We start from the raw sequence: 24,141 nt of genomic DNA, 5'->3' as shown, positions 1-24,141 counted from the left end.
CCACTGCAGCGGCACTACACTGCTATTAAGGGACTGATTACAGATTAACCTAAGCGAAGGAAACAGCTCTGTCTCAAAGGTCTTCCAAATTTTATGAGGTACAGGGTCTAAGGGGGAGCCCAATGAAATGCCCTGTGCTACTTTACAAAATTCTTCCAAGGTCAAAGGAGCAAACCCAAATTAAAACGTTATCACTTTTAGTATCTAGGTGGTCAATAGGAACGACCTTTACCTCTTTCTCCTTATCGCCGCTACCCACAGAATCAGTGGTTCCAGGCACCACATGCTCATTCTCCTCCCCCAACACGTCCTTGATAGCTTTGATCTTAAGATGAAAAAAGTTAGCTAAGTTGTTACACAATTCCTGGGAGGGAGGTATCTGCTTTTTTGTACATTCCGGGTTGGTAAGATTATTTAAAATATTAAAAATACTTTTGGAAGCATTGGGGGCATTAAGGATGACATTTGAAAAATATTCTGCCTTAACCCTGATTGACTCCTTTTTATAGCCCACAATCTTAGATTTCCATATTTGTTTATCTGAATCAGAGTAGCCCCTTCTCCATTTTTTCTCAGCCTGTTTACAATACAATTTCATAGTCTTTAAGTTCTCATTGAACCATGGCGCCGAGGGACTACCTCTAGTTCTATGCTTTTTCAATGGTGCCAGAACATCCAGGTCTGCCATGATCTTTGCGCAGAGAGAAGTATAATTTTTCCCGACTGGCTTGGTAACTGAAAAACAGTTATCTACCGCAAACAGCGGGACTGAGCCTCGCTTGCGTAAGAGCCCCTTCCAGTCACGACCAACATAATTTTTTCTAACCCCACTTGGTCCTATTGTTCTTTTTGACAATGTCCACTACAAATTTAATTACAAAGTGGTCGGACCAAACCAAAGGTAAGAATTCCGTGATAGTAAGAAGATGCTCTTCAGAGAAAATCAGATCAAGTATATGGCCTCCCTTATGGGTTGCTTCTACCACCCGCTGAAAAAGGCCAAGGCCCTCACACGACTGGAGAACATTAGGATACCCTGAATTGAGGGAGCCATTCATCCAAAAGTTTAAATCTCCTAATATAACCACTCTGTGATAGGCAGCGACCATGTTCGTAAAGATCTCCAGTAATAGCAGCTGTTGAGGCCCCGTAAAGACCCCAGGGGGCCTATAACAGATAATCCCTGTTAACACATACGCATGGACATTTTTAATGGCAAAGCCTAAAAGTTCTATTCCTTCAATCTCATCAATACCAAATCCCAGGAGTCCTTACAGATTACCCCAATCCCCCCCTCTCCCGCTCAATCTAGGTTTGTGACAGAATTTATAACCGGGTGGATAAGCCACACCCGAGTCAACATCACAGTCCGGGCGAGTCCAAGTTTCCGTCAAAAACAGAACCTCCAAACCATGATGCTCCAACAGCAATTGAATTTCCACACCATGTTTAGGTAAAGATCTTACATTCAAAAGCCCGCATGACAGCAGGTCTTTACTCACAAAATCTGTAATCGGTGGAGCCGTTACCTCAAGTCCAATACTCCCCGTACCTTTACCCTGAATCCCTATGTTACGTAGCTCAGCACCGGAATACCTTATGGTAGACCCTCCCACCGTACCTCCGAGATTTCCAGTGGAAGGGGCAGCGTGGCAGGCGCTGGGCGCGTCCTTAGCGCGGACGGGCGCAGACGGGCCTGCCTTTGGCGCGTCATCGGCGCGTCCGCTGCGCATTCGCGCCGTCATCAGTTTTTATGCCCCGCCAGCGTCGAAATCTGGACCGCTTACTCCAAAGATGGCGGGTCCGCTCGCACGGACGGGCCCGCACTCAGGAGAGCGGCAATGGTGCTGAGCGTGTGTGGGAGGATCGTGTGGGAGGAAGGGGGTCACCCCCAAAGTCTGCCTGATATTGGTAAGTTTTTAAAATAAGATTCTAGTATTAGCGGTACAAATAAAAATCGATAGCAATAAAAGTTAAAAAACGGGCGTAGTTGCCTCTAAATTCTCTGCAACGCCGCACTGTGAACTCGCAAGCTTCAGTTAATGGTGTAATAGAAGCAACATTCAGTCAATGGATCCCCATTTGGAGTCCCCTGCACATAACAACGTCTATTAACATAGAGACATATGTACAATTGTAGCCCAAGTCTGTTAAACATCTGAGTTGTAAATGTCTTTTCACTGTCCTCTACCTATAATTAATACTCAAAATAAATCAATTATTTGACAGATATTAATACATTGGAATTAATCCTGAGCAAAAGAAAGCGAAATGTTCTTGTCTATGCATATATATACAATGTACCCATCAAATGTTTCAAAAGATGTTCATGTCGAACATCTACATTTATTTAAATATTTACAATTGCATAAAAACTTTTTTCATACATCAAGAAAAAACACTGCCAGGTGCAGTTGTGAAGTGCAAGGAAAAGTGCTCGTGTGAAAGAAAAGATTGATGAAACAGGTTAGATAATTCACATTAAAGAAATAAGGTACAATTCCTTATAACAGAAACCTGACCCAACAAAAACTAATTCAAAAGCATTTGACGAGAATGGGGGGAGGAGGGGAAAGGATTCAGGTTTCCAAAAGAAGGGATGTCGACGTTTCGACCCTGGCGCATTAGTGGGTGGGTTAGCACCTCAGCTACGGGTCTTCATCAGGGCTGGGACGGACAAGGGGACCTGGGGTGAAGATGAATAGATCATCAGTTCTATAATATCATACGGATTAAAAGTTCAAGAAGCCGCCAATCAGTAGAGTACATTAACTAAGATGTAAGAGGCAGCACTTCAAAACGATGGGCCACCTAAGAATAGACAAGAACAGTAGGCTAAATGCCAAGAATCAAATATTGGCACTACACAGCTCTGTGGGGTACTCATTAAAAAGAAGAAAGGGAAGACGCACTATTTTGGGTGATACCCCATTTTCTTAATGTTTTCACGGTCCTCAGCGGGGCTTGATTAGGGTGCAGCGTGCTGCGGCTGGTCTTCAGCCAATAGTCTACAAGACTTACTGCAAATTTTAGATCTTTTCTTAGAACGCGATCGGCGGCGCAGCTTACAGCCACCTCAGGGGACCCAACGCCAGGCCCCCCCGGATGAGGAGTCAGACTCAAGTCTGGGTGGAGTATGGGGCTGAAGTTTCACGACCTCATCTGTCCAGTGAAATACCTCCTCTGGCATCTCAAAGAAGTACGTGCGTGACTCGTAAGACACTCTCAGGCGGGCTGGAAATAGCAAGGAGTATTGGATCTTGAGGCCACGAAGATGAGCCTTGGCCTCCACAAATGACCAGTTGGTATAGTCAGGGAAGATCATGTTATGGAGTGAGGCAAATACATGGGTAGCTTTGAGTCTGGCTTGCTGCATTCTAACATCTTTGTCTTTGTAATTAAGGAGCCTCGCTATGATTGGCCTTGGGTGGGCACCCGGTGGGGGCTTCTGCAGCAACTCCCGATTTGCACGCTTGATTATAAAGCATGGAGAGACTGTGTTAGGCAGGAGCAACTCTGTAAGCCATTTGATAAGGAAGTCCTCTACGCTTCCTCGAGGAATCCAACAAAACAGATTACTTCTATGAGCGCACCATTCTGAGGCTTGTAAACGCAACGCCAGGCCCTTCATGAGCATCTCCAGGGTAGATACTTTCTTTTGGAGGGTGTTTACTGTGTCTTCCACCACTGAGACCAGGGTTTCTGATTCAACTATGCATTGCATAGTATTTCTAAGATCTTGCCTGAGCAGCATAACATCCGAGCCTACAGCACCTATCTTGGCCTCAAGTGATCCTCCGACTGTGCAAGTAGCGCTGCATTCTCCGGCATATGCAAAAACAACAGTTGATGGACAGAATGCAAAACAATGTCATACATTCACCCCAGTACAGAGATCTGGGCCTAAATCCATCGTTTATTTGCTCTCCACACCACCCCAGTTCAGACACGGCCATATGCAAATCAGCCTTGACCCTGTGCCTCATGGGAACAGTCCAGCCCGAACTGCCAAGCCATTTCTTTCCTTTCCTGAATCAAGCATCCTAGGACCGGTTTCTGGCTATCAGCCATCAACAGCCAGGATAGCTTGACTCCAGTGGTGTGGAGAGCATTGGACACACGTCTGAGCATGCCCATCCCACTCGGGGTGACAAATGCAAAAACAAAAGTTGATGGACGGAATGCCGAACAATGTCATACATTCACCCCAGTACAGAGATCTGGGCCTAAATCCATCGTTTTTTGCACTCCACACCACCCCAGTTCAGACATGGCCATATGCAAATCAGCCTTGACCCTGTGCCTCTGGAAACAGTCCAGCCTGAACTGCCGAGCCATGTCTTTCCTGGACCGGAATCAAGCATCCTAGGACCGGTTTCTGGCTATCAGCCGTCATCAGCCAGGATAGCTTGACTCCAGTGGTGTGGAGAACATGGGACTCACGTCTGAGCATACCCATCCCACTCCGGGTGACAAATGCAAAAACAACAGTTGATGGACAGAATGCAGAACAATGTCATACATTCACCCCAGTACAGAGATCTGGGCCTAAATCCACCGTTGTTTGCACTCCACACCACCCCAGTTCAGACATGGCCATATGCAAATCAGCCTTAACCCTGTGCCTCATGGAAACAGTCCAGCCCGAACTGCCAAGCCATGTCTTTCCTGGACCGGAATCAAGCATCCTAGGACCGGTTTCTGGCTATCAGCCGTCATCAGCCAGGATAGCTTGACTCCAGTAGTGTGGAGAGCATAGGACTCACGTCTGAGCATACCCATCCCACTCGGGTGACAAATGCAAAAACAACAGTTGATGGACAGGATGCAGAACAATGTCATACATTCACCCAGTACAGAGATCTGGGCCTAAATCCATCGTTTTTTTGCACTCCACACCACCCCAGTTCAGACATGGCCATATGCAAATCAGCCTTGACCCTGTGCCTCATGGGAACAGTCCAGCCCGAACTGCCAAGCCATGTCTTTCCTGGACCGGAATCAAGCATCCTATGACCGGTTTCTGGCTATCAGCCGTCATCAGCCAGAATAGCTTGACTCCAGTGGTGTGGGGAGCATGGGACTCACGTCTGAGCATACCCATCCCACTCGGGGTGACAAATGCAAAAACAACAGTTGATGAACAGAATGCAGAAAAATGTCATACATTCACCCCAGTACAGAGATCTGGGCCTAAATCCATCGTTTTTTTGCACTCCACACCACCCCAGTTCAGACATGGCCATATGCAAATCAGCCTTGACCCTGTGCCTCATGGGAACAGTCCAGCCCGAACTGCCAAGTGATGGATTAAACCCAGATCTGTTGACTGGGTGTGAGTGTTTGATTGGTTCAGATGCTCCGTCCATCACCACCCCCTTTTGTACCGCTTTGATCGCCACAAGTTGGCAGGGTATGCTCGGACATGAGTCCCTTGCTCACTTTGCCACTGGATTCAAGCAAGCCTGGCTGAAGACGGCTGGAATGCCAGAAACCGGTCCTAGGAAGCTTGTTTCCGGTCCAGGGAAGGCGTGGCTTGGCAGCTCGGGCTGTACTGTTCCCATGAGGCACAGTGTCAGACTGATCTGCATATGGCCATGTCTGAACTGGGGTGGCAGAGTGGGCTGAAGAACGGTGATGGATTAAACCCAGATCTGTTGACTGGGTGTGAGTGTTTGATTGGTTCAGATGCTCCGTGCATCACCACCCCCTTTTGTACCACTTTTTTCGCCACAAGTTGGCAGGGTATGCTCAGACGTGAGTCCCTTGCTCACTTTACGACTGGATTCAAGCAAGCCTGGCTGAAGACGGCTGGAATGCCAGAAACTGGTCCTAGGAAGTTTGTTTCCAGTCCAGGGAAGGCGTGGCTTGGCAGTTGGGCTGGACTGTTCCCATGAGGCACAGGGTCAGATTGATTTGCATATGGCCATGTCTGAACTGGGGTGGCAGAGTGTGATAAAGAACGGTGATGGACTAAACCCAGATCTGTTGACTGGGTGTGAGTGTTTGATTGGTCCAGATGCTCCGTCCATCACCACCCCCTTTTGTACCGCTTTGTTCGCCACAAGTTGGCAGGGTATGCTCAGACGTTAGTCCCTTGCTCACTTTGCCACTGGATTCAAGCAAGCCTGGCTGAAGACGGATGGAATGCCGGAAACCGGTCCTAGGAAGCTTGTTTCCGGTCCAGGGAAGGCATGGCTTGGCAGTTCGGGCTGGACTGTTCCCATGAGGCACAGGTTCAGACTGATTTGCATATGGCTATGTCTGAACTGGGGTGGCAGAGTGGGCTAAAGAACGGTGATGGATTAAACCCAGATCTGTTGACTGGGTGTGAGTGTTTGATTGGTTCAGATGCTCCGTGCATCACCACCCCCTTTTGTACCGCTTTGTTCGCCACAAGTTGGCAGGGTATGCTCAGACGTGAGTCCCTTACTCACTTTGCCACTGGATTCAAGCAAGCCTGGCTGAAGACGGCTGGAATGCCAGAAATTGGTCCAAGGAAGCTTGGTTCCAGTCCAGGGAAGGCATGGCTTGGCAGTTCGGGCTGGACTGTTCCCATGAGGCACAGGGTCAGAGTGATTTGCATATGGCCATGTCTGAACTGGGGTGGCAGAGTGGGCTAAAGAACGGTGATGGATTAAACACAGATCTGTTGACTGGGTGTGAGTGTTTGATTGGTTCACATGCTCCGTCCATCACCATCCCCTTTTGTACCGCTTTGTTCGCCACAAGTTGGCAGGGTATGCTCAGACGCGAGTCCCTTGCTCACTTTGCCATTGGATTCAAGCAAGTCTGGCTGAAGACGGCTGGAATGCCAGGAACCGGTCCTAAGAAGCTTGTTTCCGGTCCTGGGTAGGCATGGCTCGGCAGTTCGGGCTGGACTGTTCCCATGAGGCTCATGGTCAGACTGATTTACATATGGTCATGTCAGAACTGGGGTGGCAGAGTGGGCTAAAGAACGGTGATGGATTAAACCCAGATTTGTTGACTGGGTGTGAGTGTTTGATTGGTCCAGATGCTCCGTCCATCACCACCCCCTTTTGTACCGCTTTGTTCGCCACAAGTTAGCAGGGTATGCTCAGACGTTAGTCCCTTGCTCACTTTGCCACTGGATTCAAGCAAGCCTTGCTGAAGACGGATGGAATGCCGGAAACCGGTCCTAGGAAGCTTGTTTCCGGTCCAGGGTAGGCATGGCTTGGCAGTTCGGGGTGGACTGTTCCCATGAGGCACAGGTTCAGACTGATTTGCATATGGCCATGTCTGAACTGGGGTGGCAGAGTGGGCTAAAGAACGGTGATGGATTAAACCCAGATCTGTTGACTGGGTGTGAGTGTTTGATTGGTTCAGATGCTCCGTGCATCACCACCCCCTTTTGTACCGCTTTGTTCGCCACAAGTTGGCAGGGTATGCTCAGACGCGAGTCCCTTGCTCACTTTGCCATTGGATTCAAGCAAGTCTGGCTGAAGACGGCTGGAATGCCAGAAACCGGTCCTAAGAAGCTTGTTTCCGGTCCTGGGTAGGCATGGCTCGGCAGTTTGGGCTGGACTGTTCCCATGAGGCTCAGGGTCAGACTGATTTACATATGGTCATGTCAGAACTGGGGTGGCAGAGTGGGCTAAAGAACGGTGATGGATTAAACCCAGATTTGTTGACTGGGTGTGAGTGTTTGATTGGTCCAGATGCTCCGTCCATCACCACCCCCTTTTGTACCGCTTTGTTCGCCACAAGTTAGCAGGGTATGCTCAGACGTTAGTCCCTTGCTCACTTTGCCACTGGATTCAAGCAAGCCTTGCTGAAGACGGCTGGAATGCTGGAAACCGGTCCTAGGAAGCTTGTTTCCGGTCCAGGGAAGGCATGGCTTGGCAGTTCGGGCTGGACTGTTCCCATGAGGCACAGGTCCAGACTGATTTGCATATCGCCATGTCTGAACTGGGGTGGCAGAGTGGGCTAAAGAACGGTGATGGATTAAACCCAGATCTGTTGACTGGGTGTGAGTGTTTGATTGGTTCAGATGCTCCGTGCATCCCCACCCCCTTTTGTACCGCTTTGTTCACCACAAGTTGGCAGGGTATGCTCAGACATGAGTCCCTTGCTCACTTTGCCACTGGATTCAAGCAAGCCTGGCTGAAGACGGCTGGAATGCCAGAAACCGGTCCTAGGAAGCTTGTTTCCGGTCCAGGGAAGGCGTGGCTTGGCAGCTCGGGCTGTACTGTTCCCATGAGGCACACTGTCAGACTGATCTGCATATGGCCATGTCTGAACTGGGGTGGCAGAGTGGGCTAAAGAACGGTGATGGATTAAACCCAGATCTGTTGACTGGGTGTGAGTGTTTGATTGGTTCAGATGCTCCGTGCATCACCACCCCCTTTTGTACCACTTTTTTCGCCACAAGTTGGCAAGGTATGCTCAGACGTGAGTCCCTTGCTCACTTTGCGACTGGATTCAAGCAAGCCTGGCTGAAGACGGCTGGAATGCCGGAAACCGGTCCTAGGAAGCTTGTTTCCGGTCCAGGGAAGGCATGGCTTGGCAGTTCGGCTGGACTGTTCCCATGAGGCACAGGTCCAGACTGATTTGCATATGGCCTTGTCTGAACTGGGGTGGCAGAGTGGGCTAAAGAACGGTGATGGATTAAACCCAGATCTGTTGACTGGGTGTGAGTGTTTGATTGGTTCAGATGCTCCGTGCATCACCACCCCCTTTTGTACCGCTTTGTTCGTCACAAGATGGCAGGGTATGCTCAGACGTGAGTCCCTTACTCACTTTGGCACTGGATTCAAGCAAGCCTGGCTGAAGACGGCTGGAATGCCAGAAATTGGTCCAAGGAAGCTTGGTTCCAGTCCAGGGAAGGCATGGCTTGGCAGTTCGGGCTGGACTGTTCCCATGTGGCACAGGGTCAGACTGATTTGCATATAGCGATGTCTGAACTGGGGTGGCAGAGTGGGCTAAAGAACGGTGATGGATTAAACCCAGATCTGTTGACTGGGTGTGAGTGTTTCATTGGTTCAGATGCTCCGTGCATCACCACCCCCTTTTGTACTGCTTTGTTCGCCACAAGTTGGCAGGGTATGCTCAGACGTGAGTCCCTTACTCACTTTGCCACTGGATTCAAGCAAGCCTGGCTGAAGACAGCTGGAATGCCAGAAATTGGTCCAAGGAAGCTTGGTTCCAGTCCTGGGAAGGCATGGCTTGGCAGTTCGGGCTGGACTGTTCCCATGAGGCACAGGGTCAGACTGATTTGCATATGGCCATGTCTGAACTGGGTGGCAGAGTGGGCTAAAGAACGGTGATGGATTAAACCCAGATCTGTTGACTGGGTGTGAGTGTTTGATTGGTCCAGATGCTCCGTCCATCACCACCCCCTTTTGTAACGCTTTGTTCGCCACAAGTTAGCAGGGTATGCTCAGACGTTAGTCCCTTGCTCACTTTGCCACTGGATTCAAGCAAGCCTGGCTGAAGACGGCTGGAATGCCGGAAACCGGTCCTAGGAAGCTTGTTTCCGGTCCAGGGAAGGCATGGCTTGGCAGTTCGGGCTGGACTGTTCCCATGAGGCACAGGTCCAGACTGATTTGCATATCGCCATGTCTGGACTGGGGTGGCAGAGTGGGCTAAAGAATGGTGATGGATTAAACCCAGATCTGTTGACTGGGTGTGAGTGTTTGATTGGTTCAGATGCTCCAACCATCACCACTCCCTTTTGTACCGCTTTGTTCGCCACAAGTTGGCAGGGTATGCTCAGACGTGAGTCCCTTACTCACTTTGCCACTGGATTCAAGCAAGCCTGGCTGAAGACGGCTGGAATGCCAGAAATTGGTCCAAGGCAGCTTGTTTCCAGTCCAGGGAAGGCATGGCTTGGCAGTTCGGGCTGGACTGTTCCCATGAGGCACAGGGTCAGACTGATTTGCATATGGCCATGTCTGAACTGGGGTGGAAGAGTGGGCTAAAGAACGGTGATGGATTAAACCCAGATCTGTTGACTGGGTGTGAGTGTTTGATTGGTTCACATGCTCCGTCCATCACTATCCCCTTTTGTACCGCTTTGTTCGCCACAAGTTGGCAGGGTATGCCCAGACGTGAGACCCTTGCTCACTTTGCCACTGGATTCAAGCAAGTCTGGCTGAAGACGGCTGGAATGCCAGAAACCGGTCCTAGGAAGCTTTTTTCCGGTCCAGGGAAGGCATGGCTTGGCAGTTCGGGCTGGACTGTTCCCATGAGGCTCAGGGTCAGACTGATTTACATATGGTCATGTCAGAACTGGGGTGGCAGAGTGGGCTAAAGAACGGTGATGGATTAAACCCAGATCTGTTGACTGGGTGTGAGTGTTTGATTGGTTCAGATGCTCCGTTCATCACCACCCCCTTTTGTACCGCTTTGTTCGCCACAAGTTGGCAGGGTATGCTCAGACGTGAGTCCCTTGCTCACTTTGCCACTGGATTCAAGCTAGCCTGGCTGAAGACGGCTGGAATGACAGAAACCGGTCCTAGGAAGCTTGTTTCCGGTCCAGGGAAGGCATGGCTTGGCAGTTCGGGCTGGACTGTTCCCATGAGGCACAGGGTCAGACTGATTTGCATATGGCCATGTCTGAACTGGGTTGGCAGAGTGGGCTAAAGAACGGTGATGGATTAAACCCAGATCTGTTGACTGGGTGTGAGTGTTTGATTGGTTCAGATGCTCCGTCCATCACCACCCCCTTTTGTACCGCATTCTCCGGCATGGCCTGCCTCATGGACACCCTGAGTCAGCACCGGGGACCCCGCACCAGTATATTTATCCATTGTGCTCTGTTCAGATGGGAGGTCCGGTGGCTTATCCTTAGCCATTCTGTATATGTATTTACTAGAAAGTCTTATGAGTGCAGAGCCAAAAAGCGACCCAGCCCCTCACACTCAGCGCAGAGCAACATCACTGGTTTCGATCTGTTTGGCTGGTCTACATGGGGGGTTCAGCCAGGCAAGAGTGCCACATCCGCAAGCTGACTCGCACCTAGTCCGACCGCTTCTGCGAGCCGTGCACCCCACATCCCCTAGCAGGTGCCTACAAACCACCCAATCAAATACCACCACAGTAGGGAGGTCGCTGGAGTGGTCTGTGTGGTTTCAGTGGAGACTGCCAAAAAGGAGTGTGTGTCCAGGCCCAATATCAGGCCAATGACTGGGGTTCCCCCTCACCCCGCCACAGCTGCACCAGGAAGCCCAGAGGCGGGAAGAAACAGCGAGGGGGGTGGGGAAGGGCCCCGCTCCAAGCCTGTCTGCAGAGCTCAACAGGGGGGCCAGTCGAATATCCCCCGCAGCCAGCACGGGGCTCAATGCGCGTCCAAAGCTCCCTCCAGCCACCACAGCTCCAAGTGCGTCTCCTGTCGGGAAGTGGGCAATGTACACCGTGGCTCGAGCTAGCCCCCGAGGCCCTGACAGGCCGCAAGACAGAAGGCGGATCAGGAGTGTCTCTTGCGGCCTCTTGGCACTCAAGTGGGGGTGCGTCCACCTCCCACCACACCGCAGGATCAAGGCGGCTCAGTATCGGTGGGGCTGCAGCCGCCAAAGTAGGGTTTTGGCACCCAAACGGCAGCAGCCAGATGGCGCCAATGCCCAGCAACAGTCTCCTCTCCAGATCTGGCACAGAATGTGGAGCCGCCCTCTGCTCCGGCACCCTCACAACCATTGTCCGCAGTGCCCATCAGGGATGGCCAGGAGCGGGAGTCGCTCCGCAACAGGGCCCGGGTGATCAGCACAGCACCCGGCTGTCTCCACGCCGCGCCCCGATCCGACCACCGAACCACCGGCTGGATTCGACCGGGAACAGCCGACTCCACACTCCCAGGTGCCGCCACCAGCAGCCTCACCGCGTCGGGCGTAACCTCCCCCACAGCCCTCTGCCGAGCAGGCGTCCAGGTATCTCAGCAGCTCGTCTTCCGCAAAGCGTGCCTCATCGCCGTATCAGGGCCGCTCACCAAGCTGCCACTCTACAGCATCAATCACTGTGTTGCACCCTCTGGAGCCCTCAATATGTTTCGGGTGAGTTTTTCTGGTCTCCGCAGTAGCTTATAAATAGGTAGGATTGGCAGATGCGGCAGGATTATTGAAGGATTATTAGCAGGCTACGGGACCTTTGCTAAGGCCCGTCTGCCATGTTGGATTGCCGAGCCACGCCCCCCCCCCCCCCAAAAAAAGATTCTGACCTTATGTAATGCAATTTTGTGCTCATATAAAACACTCTGAAGGTCTTGAGCCAAATAAGTTCTATAGTAACAAAAAACTGTAAAAAAAATGTTGACTCTAAGACCTGTCCAAACAGCTTCTTCACTGGTGGGCTTGAGCTTGTTTACATAGAGTAGCAAAACATAACATGTATTTGTAAAGCACACGTTCAATCAATGGGATCTTGGCGCTGAATGACAGATGTTTATTGTTACTCAACTTAATGGTACTCATTTTATCAACCTCAGAAGGATAAAAGGCTGGATGGACCCGCCAAGATTTGAACCTGTGACCACGAGGTCGAATACAGGTCCCTACAGTAGATACATTAGTCCACTGAGCCACCAGACCCGTGGTAGGCAGTCCCTGTACATAATCACTCATTTGCCTTAGAACATTCCCAACGGTTGTAGTCGTTTCCATCGTAATTTAGAGTCATGCAGAAAAAAATGTTGCATCTAATCCATGAAGTCTACATTACGTCTATGTCAACAATTCAAGTTCACAATCATTGACCAAACTCATAAAACGCTGGCAGGATGACTTCATTCCTATATACACAAAACAAATTGTCCGTACGTCTTGTAAACAACTACCAAAACAATAATGTTCCATCTTCCTGGTTTGTTGCCTATGGGTCTCCCTGGTAACCATTAGGCGTTTGATACTGTCAACTCCTTTAGGGTAGAACAACCTTCCTTCAGAATCCTTCACCCCTTGCTGTTAAAGTGAACATTAACATTCATACTGTATAGATCAGACAATTACTTACATTTTACTACAGGTATTTCCATAAAGACCTTTGCTTTTAGGCCAATCCCCTGAGCCCTTGACTACAATGTGTTTCAATGTATTTAATACACGCATAAATAAGGCAAAGGACTAGTAGAATAAATGGATATGACGTGGACCAATTAGAACACATCTGTTGCATGTTAGTTTACTTTATCACACTGTTTGAGCGGCCTTTAGTAACCTTTCTACTGCGAAACCCGGCGGAGAAAACATCACGTTAATAAATGAAACACTTTGACAGTGTTCTAAATGTAACGGTTTAACCACAGAAAGAACACAATGTATTACTTACTATGCACACGAAAGCATTTCGGGGAAGATAGGAATGGCAGACAGCCCAAGAAAAATGCCCAGAATGACCAGTGTTAAGACGAACAGCCATAGCACACTGTGAAAAAACAAGTGGGAAACACCACAGTTAACAAATTTGATTTCTTTTCTTGAAAAGTAACAGTGATTATTTCTGATCAGATGACGACTTTAGGCACTGGCCAAAACATAAAGAGATTGATAATAATGAAAAAGCTATGCATGTGACTCATATGGTCTGCCAATGGGCTCTGATGTGCAAGTGCCAGGTCAGACCTTACTATATGGCTGTGTCACAGAAACAACATAGAATCACCTACGCTCATCTCAGTCAGGCGTGATGCAAGGGTAGAACAAAATAGCAAGCAACCTTTCTTCTGTGAACATGTTATGTCCAACTTCAACATTATACTAATCATGTAAAATCGGCAATGATAATCGACGTTCTGCAAACAAGAGATAAGGAACTGTACATAACTCATGGTTATTTCTGTTGTCTCTGTCCCTTGCAATGAAACACTTTCATCAGGACATACACAATGAATATAACTGGTGTTCTAGGCAGTTCTCAGCCACTCTTATTTGCAATTTTGAGTTCCCTTTTGGCAACCAATAACCGTTCTCTGTGCAGGGCCTTTGATCATTGTGCGCTATCAACCAGATGGGGGAACATGTAATTCCGGTCACCGAGGGAACTGACCTAGCAGGTCTCTGGCTGAAGAGGGTCTTTCCTCCTCAGGCCCTTTCTCCAAAAGAACTCCTCAGTGAGTTTCACATCAATGGACTGAAAGGTTACCAGAAGACGTGTTTCATTTTGGGTTAACCACACTTCTTCCAAAGATCAGGTTAGGACCGCCTTCTACAGCTAGTATGAGAAAAGTACACCAATCCATAGAGAAGGTGGGTGAGCTGGATTCTGAACGTGTAGGCTACGCTCTATGAGTCTAGCCCAGAAAACTGAGGCAGGGGCAGTAATCACACTTGAACTCCTCTTGTGCTACATGATGTGGTGTCATCCCCCGACCAGTGGTTATGGTGATCACCTGGCATGGAGGCAAAGTCTGGAAAGGACTGCAATTCAGGACAAATATTCAGGACAAGAGACCAATTTTACAGACACATCCAGGGAGCGACCATACCCCACTATTGTATAAGTGCATTTATTTTCATTTTTTTATATTACACTATTTATTCACTATGATCTATATGTGATTGCCTCTAGGTGTCACGTCCAAAGCACTCCGAACATTGAACGCTGCCTGGGCATTTAAGAATGAACACAGGTAAACATGGGTAGTCTAACTTTGATTAAACAAAAGCTCACCCTATCACCACAGATAATATACAAACAGGAGTCAGGAGTATTGATTATTTAAATGGTGAATAATCCTATGTGAACACGGAACACTACATGTCCCATGATGCTGTGGAGACATAGCCTCAGCAGGAAGTGTGGGAGAGGCTGGACTATAAATCATGCTTCCCCACAGTGTGTTGTAGATTATTTGTTTCTTCAGCATGGATCTCAGCAGTGGATAAATCATCTGTGGTGGGGTAAGGGTGCCATTGCACCTTTTTTGGAACTTTTTGTTTTGCATCACTCCTAAGTGAGGGGAATCCTTTGTGGAAGGTTCCATGGCTCTCCTTCAATTTCTTTCTATTTTGTATTTCTTAGAAATCCTAAGAGACACAGCAGTGTTTTCAGCTGAAATGAATTAATGTTAAGGATTGATTAATGGGTAGTCTGCCCTTTCAGGTGACCTATGGATTTATTGAAGTTAAATTGAAAGCAACTTAAGTTGCTTTTCATTTCTTTAGTTATGCAAACATTTCTTAAAGAAACTCAAGTAGATTTTCTTTTATTTTATTTATGGAAACAATTCTTAAAGAAACTCAAGTTGTATTGCATTTATTTCCTTTATGGAAACAATTCTTTGGGGCTCATGCTGTGTGATAAACAGAGAGGCCAGGATGGAAATGAATTACAAATACAGTGCGATTTCTGAGGCTGTGTTATGTTTGGAACAGAACAAAGAAGTTTTGAGAAATAAACTCAAGTGGTATTTATTTATTTCCTTCATGGAAACAATTCTTTAGGGCTAATTCTGTGTGAATAAATGGAGTTCAGAAGGGTAATGAATTCCAAATAAAGTGCCATTTTTTAGGCTGTGTTTTGTTTGCAATAGTACAAACAAGTTTTAAGAAAGAAAGATACTTTTCCTGGGGTTTACAGATAAAGCTATGAGGAATAAAATAGCTTTTTACAACTGTGTAAATCTGATCACTATGAAGTATGTTTAGGAGCTCTTGTAAGAGGAATATCAAGAGCCTTCAGCTACAGGAGAATTAATTTGCTTTGCTTGTTTTGCTATTACCAATTAACAGGGGGTGCCAATAGAGTGCAGTTTTGTTCTCCTCCCCTACGAAGCCTGGCAGGAGCTTTCTTAGAGTGGGTAACACTCAATGTGAGTTGGTCACAGAATATTTTACTAGGGAACAACAAAAGGAAGACTGTTATGTTGTTCTAATTCTAGATCTTTTGTTGCTTTTTTCGTTTTCACAGTACAATCATAATTCATATATCTCATTTAAAACAGACTTCCATGTTCTACATAGATATATCTACATACATATGTGTTTGACAGACGTCACCGATGACAGTTATATTATTTTACAGGTATTTGCATAGGGAAAAATGATGAATATATGCGACTCTGAGATAAACTATTGTTAATGGTGTTATTTGATTATAGGTCTTCTTCTCTGCTGTTCCCATCCTTTCCTTCCCCCACTTTATCAGCTCATTCTGTGCTTTAAGAGAAAGCAGAATTGAGGCGATTGGGAGGGGGGCCCATTTTGTGCAGCGAACCGATCCCGAGGTATCAGCAGGCTGACACTGGGGATGCTACATTCAAGTGACACGTTATGCCCTTGTTCAATAGAAAATTGAGGCTCTTGGGCATTGTGTCAAGGACATCACCCCAAATTTACCCAGACTTTCTTGGAGAAAAGCAACATTTTGATAATAATTATAAACAGTTTAAAACAGCTGAAAAAAACACTTTGTGAAACATTAAGCTAAGTGACGTTATCACCTTCTGCTAGTTTAGACAGGTTGAACAAAATCATCTGGCTCTACTTACCCTTCACTGGAGTTTAAAGAAATGAAGCACAGCAGATTGTGTGAGTGACGGTGTCACACTTAATGACAGGATTTGAAATAGCCACAAATTGTCTGTAGCCTCACAGCATCAAGAAGGCCCGTCTGCAGCATTATGCAGTGATTGCCAGGCACTCAGTATTTATCTCTGAACTGGGAGCAGCGACCACCAGACAAAGAGAATTAAAGAGCAACATGAAGTCAAGATCAGATGCAAATCCACAGCAATTAATCCAAAATGTAGTTGTTAGGAACCAGATAAAGAAGGGGAAAACATTCCTAAAATCAGGCAAATTGGGTCCTTTGTGAGTGGTGGAAAGTATTGCGTACCAGGAGAGGAGCCTCAGCAGAGAGGTCAGAAAGAGTAGAGGCACTGTCAAGTGATTGAACAAGCAGCACCCATCCACCCCTGAAAAGGGTGCTGGGGAAATGTTCCACTAGTGATGCTTGTGTAGGACGAGCAGGAGCCAGACTCCTTGGAAAGTTGTACCCAGTGCAATTGCCCACACTGCCCATGTCTTAAAATGCCGTGACAGTTGAGCCAAGCTGAACTACTGATCTGGCCAATCCCCAATTGCCAAAGAACATGAAGAAATTCAAAATATTTGTAACGTAAATTACACAGCTAACAAAACGTAAGAACATGATAAAGATTTTAAAATGTAGAAAGTGCTTATTTAAACATATAGGAGTGTTTCAATTTAGTACATTAGATCACAACACTGCCGCAACATGAATTTGAAATGTGAATTTTTCAAAATGAACTGTAAAACATTTATTAATCCTCCCTCCTTACAACACCATGAGTGAACAAAGGGAACCAATTGTCTGGTGTCCCGTATATCATGGGCAATAATATTCTTAGCTACTAAAGCTACTAAAGCATATGAAAGTGAGATTTTGTACATGATCCATCTTGAACTCAATTACTTGAAAGTGCTCTCAAAGTTCACTATCATGTAAAGTAGATACATGAAGTTAATTGATTTGACATAGATCATCTATTTTAAACATGTGGAGCAATCTGGGATTTGAACCCAGGTTTCCTAGTCACATTAAGTACCATTAAGCCACTAACTAGATTAATTTATTTTTCTCAATCCCCTTTAACACCAGAGGACAGTATCTTTGCACAATTCTGTCAGATGGGTAGCAGGCTGTCCTAAATAAACACAGACAGATCACAGGTTAATCTGACACTGTAAGGAAAAAGGCTTTTTGCAGAACCCCCCCCCTCCCAACTTTTTGCCCCATTTGGACTGCTCGCTGCGGTTTTGCGACTCTGAGAGTGCACTGAGGCTTGCTATCCAGACCTCAGTGCCACTGTTCTAACCCATAACAAATTGTATGTCAAATTGGGTAACCACAACTGGAGGAGACTGAATTACTTATAAATCCCTAGTATATGGTACCTCTGCCATGTACGGCAGAGTGCCTATCCAGGGCTGCACCACTGATTGTGCCACCCTGTGTGTGACAAAGTACAAAATGGCTCCCAGCCTGCCACTGCAGACTGGAAGAGCAGTGTTAGCACGGCTAGTTCGACTTTGCAATTCAAACCAATGGCTAAGTCACCACTTCCCTTAACCAAATATTTAATTCTCCCCTAAGGAAGACTCATTGAGCCCTGAGGCAGGGAGCTGTATATTATTAGGTGGGACACATATTTTCTATATATGTCCTAACAGCAAAACTTCCAAATTGTTGTTTTTGCTGTGGAGGGTGTTAGTAGCTCCATTGCTAACACAGAGTTACCAGCTGACCACTAAGCCTAACTTCTGAATAGGACTCCTAAAAAGGGTACTTCAAGGTATCAAATAAATTGTGCCATTAAACCCGACTTGATGCCCAGCTGAATTTAATGTCACTTGCAGAAATGCAAGTTCTAGAAAGTTGCCACTCTATGTCCCAGTTTGTACAGTGGTCTAACATAGCCACTGGCCATCAGGCAGCTTTCTGCCCTCCTGCGAGTCATGTGAACAGCTCCTACACTTAGGAACAAAAGAAGCCTGCTAAAAGGTGAGGTGTTACCTCCCCTTCGCAGCAAGCCACTAAAGGTGTTACCCCAAAAGGCGAGCTTCAAATGATAAGCTGCCTTTGCTGGGCAAACCGCAATCAAACTCCTGTGGGGCCCTTTGTTCAGGCAGACAGGCTGGCGGCGGAATCAGAGAGTAGAGACCAATGCCCAAACTGGTTTTCCCATGGGTATGTAGCCCACAGGTAGCAAAACCTTTAGGGTGGGCTACCAATCGCCTAACATCCAAGGGAGAGTTCAGGCATCTTGAGAGTGAGCACAATGGTGTCCTCTGAGATTGGTAGATGCCACTCTTAGCTGAAAAGTTGTCACACAGCGCTAGGGGACCTGGTAGTCTTGCAAATATTTGATAATAGAGCAAGCGTCAGCCAATTGCTGTGGCCACACATATAGGAATCTGGAGTAAGAATATACAGCAAGTAGAATTAATTTAAATGCAACATCCAAATTTGGAGGACCACAATGATCTAGGTACAAGCAGTGAAGCAGTTTGTTTGAAACTAAGAGGGTGTCTGCGGTGGGCGTGCAATGGCGGAGCATTCTATTTGTTCGGAAGTGTTACAACTAAGGACATACTGTTTTTTCTGCTTGCACAGACCAGCAGTGCTTTTGTAGTAAAGAAATTGTGGCCGCCACACCAGCATGGGCTGACATTACACCCTCATGGGCAGCTTTGATTATTCTAGCCTGGGGTCTTGAATGGGAATTACACAATCACCCACCATAGGGATGGTAGCAAAAGGAATATTTTGGGCACTTAAGTGGTAGCAATATTTTGCTGGTTATTTTTTAGGTAAAGGGGTGCAGTAGCTGGAAACATTGATTGCAGCCATGATAGCTTCATCTACCCTTGTAGGAGGACAAGTAATCGCAGGACTGTAGCAGTCTTAACTGCAGATTTGGCTGCTTCATCAGTCAACAAATTCCCTACAACGTGTATTCTAACATGCTGATGACTCAATGTATGTATCACATGAGCCTGTGGAAAACTGTCTAAGTTGTGCCAACTTTTCTCAAAGGAGCTTGTGCCTGATAGTATTTCCCTTTGAGTCTCTGAATCCATTAAGGAGCCAACAATGCAAGTTTTCATTAAAAGACTGGACACAGTAATACAAATAACACACTATTAGAGTGGGAAATTCAGGATCCATATTCTTTAGCGACAGAATCAATGCTTTTAGTTCAGCCAGTTGTACCGTGCAGTCCCCTAGGGACTGTGTAAAAGCTTCTTGAAGATGGAATTTTCCAGCCGTCATGACACCGTGTTCGGTGGCACAAGCCACTGAGTATTGGTGTTTAATGTCTATAGCAGGCTGGGCTGAAACATCAGTATATATGATGTGTTTATACTAATCAAGAGGCAATATGTTACTGGGCATGGGGTATTCATGTTCACATTTGAGAAATTCTTGACTTTGTGTCAAAGACATAGTTTGCATCAGTAGCCATCAGGGAAGTGGCCCATTGTATTCATCCAAATTTACCCAGACTTTCTTGGAGAAAAGCAACATTTTGATAATAATTATAAACAGTTTAAAACAGCTGGAAAACACTTTGTGAAACATTAAGCTAAGTGACGTTATCACCTTCTGCTAGTTTAGACAGGTTGAACAAAATCATCTGGCTCTACTTACCCTTCACTGGAGTTTAAAGAAATGAAGCACAGCAGATTGTGTGAGTGACGGTTTCACACTTAATGACAGGATTTGAAATAGCCACATATTGCCTGTAGTCTCACAGCATCAAGAAGGCCCGTCTGCAGCATTATGCAGTGATTGCCAGGCACTCAGTATTTATGTCTGAACTGGGAGCAGCGACCACCAGACAAAGAGAATTAAAGAGCAACATGAAGTCAAGATCAGATGCAAATCCACAGCAATTAATCCAAAATGTAGTTGTTAGGAACCAGATAAAGAAGGGGAAACCATTCCTAAAATCAGGCAAATTGGGTCCTTTGTGAGTGGTGGAAAGTATTGCGTACCAGGAGAGGAGCCTCAGCAGAGAGACCAGAAAGAGTAGAGGCACTGTCAAGTGATTGAACAAGCAGCCCCCATCCACCCCTGAAAAGGGTGCTGGGGCAATGTTCCACTAGTGATGCTTGTGTAGGACGAGCAGGAGCCAGACTCCTTGGAAGGTTGTACCCAGTGCAATTGCCCACACTGCCCATGTCTTAAAATGCCTTGACAGTTGAGCCAAGCTGAACTACTGATCTGGCCAATCCCCAATTGCCAAAGAACATGAAGAAATTCAAAATATTTGTAACGTAAATTACACAGCTAACAAAACGTAAGAACATGATAAAGATTTTAAAATGTAGAAAGTGCATATTTAAACATATAGGAGTGTTTCAATTTAGTACATTAGATCACAACACTGCCGCAACATGAATTTGAAATGTGAATTTTTCAAAATGAACTGTACAACATTTATTAATCCTCCCTCCTTACAACACCATGAGTGAACAAAGGGAACCAATTGTCTGGTGTCCTGTATATCATGGGCAATAATATTCTTAGCTACTAAAGCTACTAAAGCATATGAAAGTGAGATTTTGTACATGATCCATCTTGAACTCAATTACTTGAAAGTGCTCTCAAAGTTCACTATCATGTAAAGTAGATACATGAAGTTAATTGATTTGACATAGATCATCTAATTTAAACATGTGGAGCAATCTGGGATTTGAACCCAGGTTTCCTAGTCACATTAAGTACCATTAAGCCACTAACTAGATTAATTTATTTTTCTCAATCCCCTTTAACACCAGAGGACAGTATCTTTGCACAATTCTGTCAGATGGGTAGCAGGCTGTTCTAAATAAACACAGACAGATCACAGGTTAATCTGACACTGTAAGGAAAAAGGCTTTTTGCAGACCCCCCCCCCCCAACTTTTTGCCCCATTTGGACTGCTCGCTGCGGTTTTTCGACTCTGAGAGTGCACTGAGGCTTGCTATCCAGACCTCAGTGCCACTGTTCTAACCCATAACAAATTGTATGTCGAATTGGGTAACCACAACTGGGGGAGACTGACTTACTTATAAATCCCTAGTATAGGGTACCTCTGCAATGTAAGGCAGAGGGCCTATCCAGGGCTGCACCACTGATTGTGCCACCCTGTGTGTGACAAAGTACAAAATGGCTCCCAGCCTGCCACTGCAGACTGGAAGAGCAGTGTTAGCACGGCTAGTTCGACTTTGCAATTCAAACCAATGGCTAAGTCACCACTTCCCTTAACCAAATATTTAATTCTCCCCTAAGGAAGACTCATTGAGCCCTGAGGCAGGGAGCTGTATATTATTAGGTGGGACACGTATTTTTTATATATGTCCTAACAGCAAAACTTCCAAATTGTTGTTTTTGCTGTGGAGGGTGTTAGTAGCTCCATTGCTAACACAGAGTTACCAGCTGACCACTAAGCCTAACTTCTGAATAGGACTCCTAAAAAGGGTACTTCAAGGTATCAAATAAATTGTGCCATTAAACCCGACTTGATGCCCAGCTGAATTTAATGTCACTTGCAGAAATGCAACTTCTAGAAAGTTGCCACTCTATGTCCCAGTTTGTACAGTGGTCTAACATAGCCACTGGCCATCAGGCAGCTTTCTGCCCTCCTGCGAGTCATGTGAACAGCTCCTACACTTAGGAACAAAAGAAGCCTGCTAAAAGGTGAGGTGTTACCTCCCCTTCGCAGCAAGCCACTAAAGGTGTTACCCCAAAAGGCGAGCTTCAAATGATAAGCTGCCTTTGCTGGGCAAACCGCAATCAAACTCCTGTGGGGCCCTTTGTTCAGGCAGACAGGAAGGCGGCGGAATCAGAGAGTAGAGACCAATGCCCAAACTGGTTTTCCCATGGGTATGTAGCCCACATGTAGCAAAACCTTTAGGGTGGGCTACCAATCGCCTAACATCCAAGGGAGAGTTCAGGCATCTTGAGAGTGAGCACAATGGTGTCCTCTGAGATTAGTAGATGCCACTCTTAGCTGAAAAGTTGTCACACAGCGGTAGGGGACCTGGTAGTCTTGCAAATATTTGATAATAGTGCAAGCGTCAGCCAATTGCTGTGGCCACACATTTAGGAATCTGGAGTAAGAATATACAGCAAGTAGAATTAATTTAAATGCAACATCCAAATTTGGAGGACCACAATTATCTAGGTACAAGCAGTTTGTTTGAAACTACGAGGGTGTCTGCGGTGGGCGTGCAACGGCGGAGCATTCTATTTTTTCGGAAGTGTTAAGAACATACTGTTTTGTCTGCTTGCACAGACCAGCAGTGCTTTTGTAGTAAAGAAATTGTGGCCGCCACACCAGCATGGGCTGACATTACACCCTCATGGGCACCTTTGATTATTCTAGCCTGGGGTCTTGATTGGGAATTACACAATCACCCACCATAGGGATGGTAGCAAAAGAAATATTTTGGGCACTTAAGTGGTAGCAATATTTTGCTGGTTATTTTTTAGGTAAAGGGGTGCAGTAGCTGGAAACATTGATTGCAGCCATGATAGCTTCATCTACCCTTGTAGGAGGACAAGTAATCGCAGGACTGTAGCAGTCTTAACTGCAGATTTGGCTGCTTCATCAGTCAACAAATTCCCTACAACGTGTATTCTAACATGCTGATGACTCAATGTATGTATCACATGAGCCTGTGGAAAACTGTCTAAGTTGTGCCAACTTTTCTCAAAGGAGCTTGTGCCTGATAGTATTTCCCTTTGAGTCTCTGAATCCATTAAGGAGCCAACAATGCAAGTTTTCATTAAAAGACTGGACACAGTAATACAAATAACACACTATTAGAGTGGGAAATTCAGGATCCATATTCTTTAGCGACAGAATCAATGCTTTTAGTTCAGCCAGTTGTACCGTGCAGTCCCCTAGGGACTGTGTAAAAGCTTCTTGAAGATGGAATTTTCCAGCCGTCATGACACCGTGTTCGGTGGCACAAGCCACTGAGTATTGGTGTTTAATGTCTATAGCAGGCTGGGCTGAAACATCAGTATATATGATGTGTTTATACTAATCAAGAGGCAATATGTTACTGGGCATGGGGTATTCATGTTCACATTTGAGAAATTCTTGACTTTGTGTCAAAGACATAGTTTGCATCAGTAGCCATCAGGGAAGTGGCCCATTGTATTCATCCAAATTTACCCAGACTTTCTTGGAGAAAAGCAACATTTTGATAATAATTATAAACAGTTTAAAACAGCTGGAAAACACTTTGTGAAACATTAAGCTAAGTGACGTTATCACCTTCTGCTAGTTTAGACAGGTTGAACAAAATCATCTGGCTCTACTTACCCTTCACTGGAGTTTAAAGAAATGAAGCACAGCAGATTGTGTGAGTGACGGTTTCACACTTAATGACAGGATTTGAAATAGCCACATATTGCCTGTAGTCTCACAGCATCAAGAAGGCCCGTCTGCAGCATTATGCAGTGATTGCCAGGCACTCAGTATTTATCTCTGAACTGGGAGCAGCGACCACCAGACAAAGAGAATTAAAGAGCAACATGAAGTCAAGATCAGATGCAAATCCACAGCAATTAATCCAAAATGTAGTTGTTAGGAACCAGATAAAGAAGGGGAAACCATTCCTAAAATCAGGCAAATTGGGTCCTTTGTGAGTGGTGGAAAGTATTGCGTAC

General features: G+C 46.2%; 1 protein-coding gene across 2 annotated transcripts in view; it reads right to left on the bottom strand.

Moving 5' to 3' along the window:
• LOC144763557 (MFS-type transporter SLC18B1-like) overlaps positions 1 to 24,141 on the bottom strand; it is a 664,439-nt gene that overhangs the window by 244,875 nt on the left and 395,423 nt on the right. For both annotated transcript variants that reach the window (XM_078649273.1, XM_078649272.1), the window contains one exon: positions 13,279 to 13,374. In XM_078649273.1, the coding sequence (XP_078505399.1) occupies positions 13,279 to 13,374 (96 nt within the window). The remainder of the gene's footprint in view (positions 1 to 13,278; positions 13,375 to 24,141) is intronic.

This window comes from Lissotriton helveticus, chromosome 6 (assembly GCF_964261635.1).
Source record: "Lissotriton helveticus chromosome 6, aLisHel1.1, whole genome shotgun sequence".
Classification (NCBI taxonomy): domain Eukaryota; kingdom Metazoa; phylum Chordata; class Amphibia; order Caudata; family Salamandridae; genus Lissotriton; species Lissotriton helveticus.
Note: the sequence above shows the minus strand (reverse complement) of the source record. Positions and strands in the feature narration are given on the sequence as shown.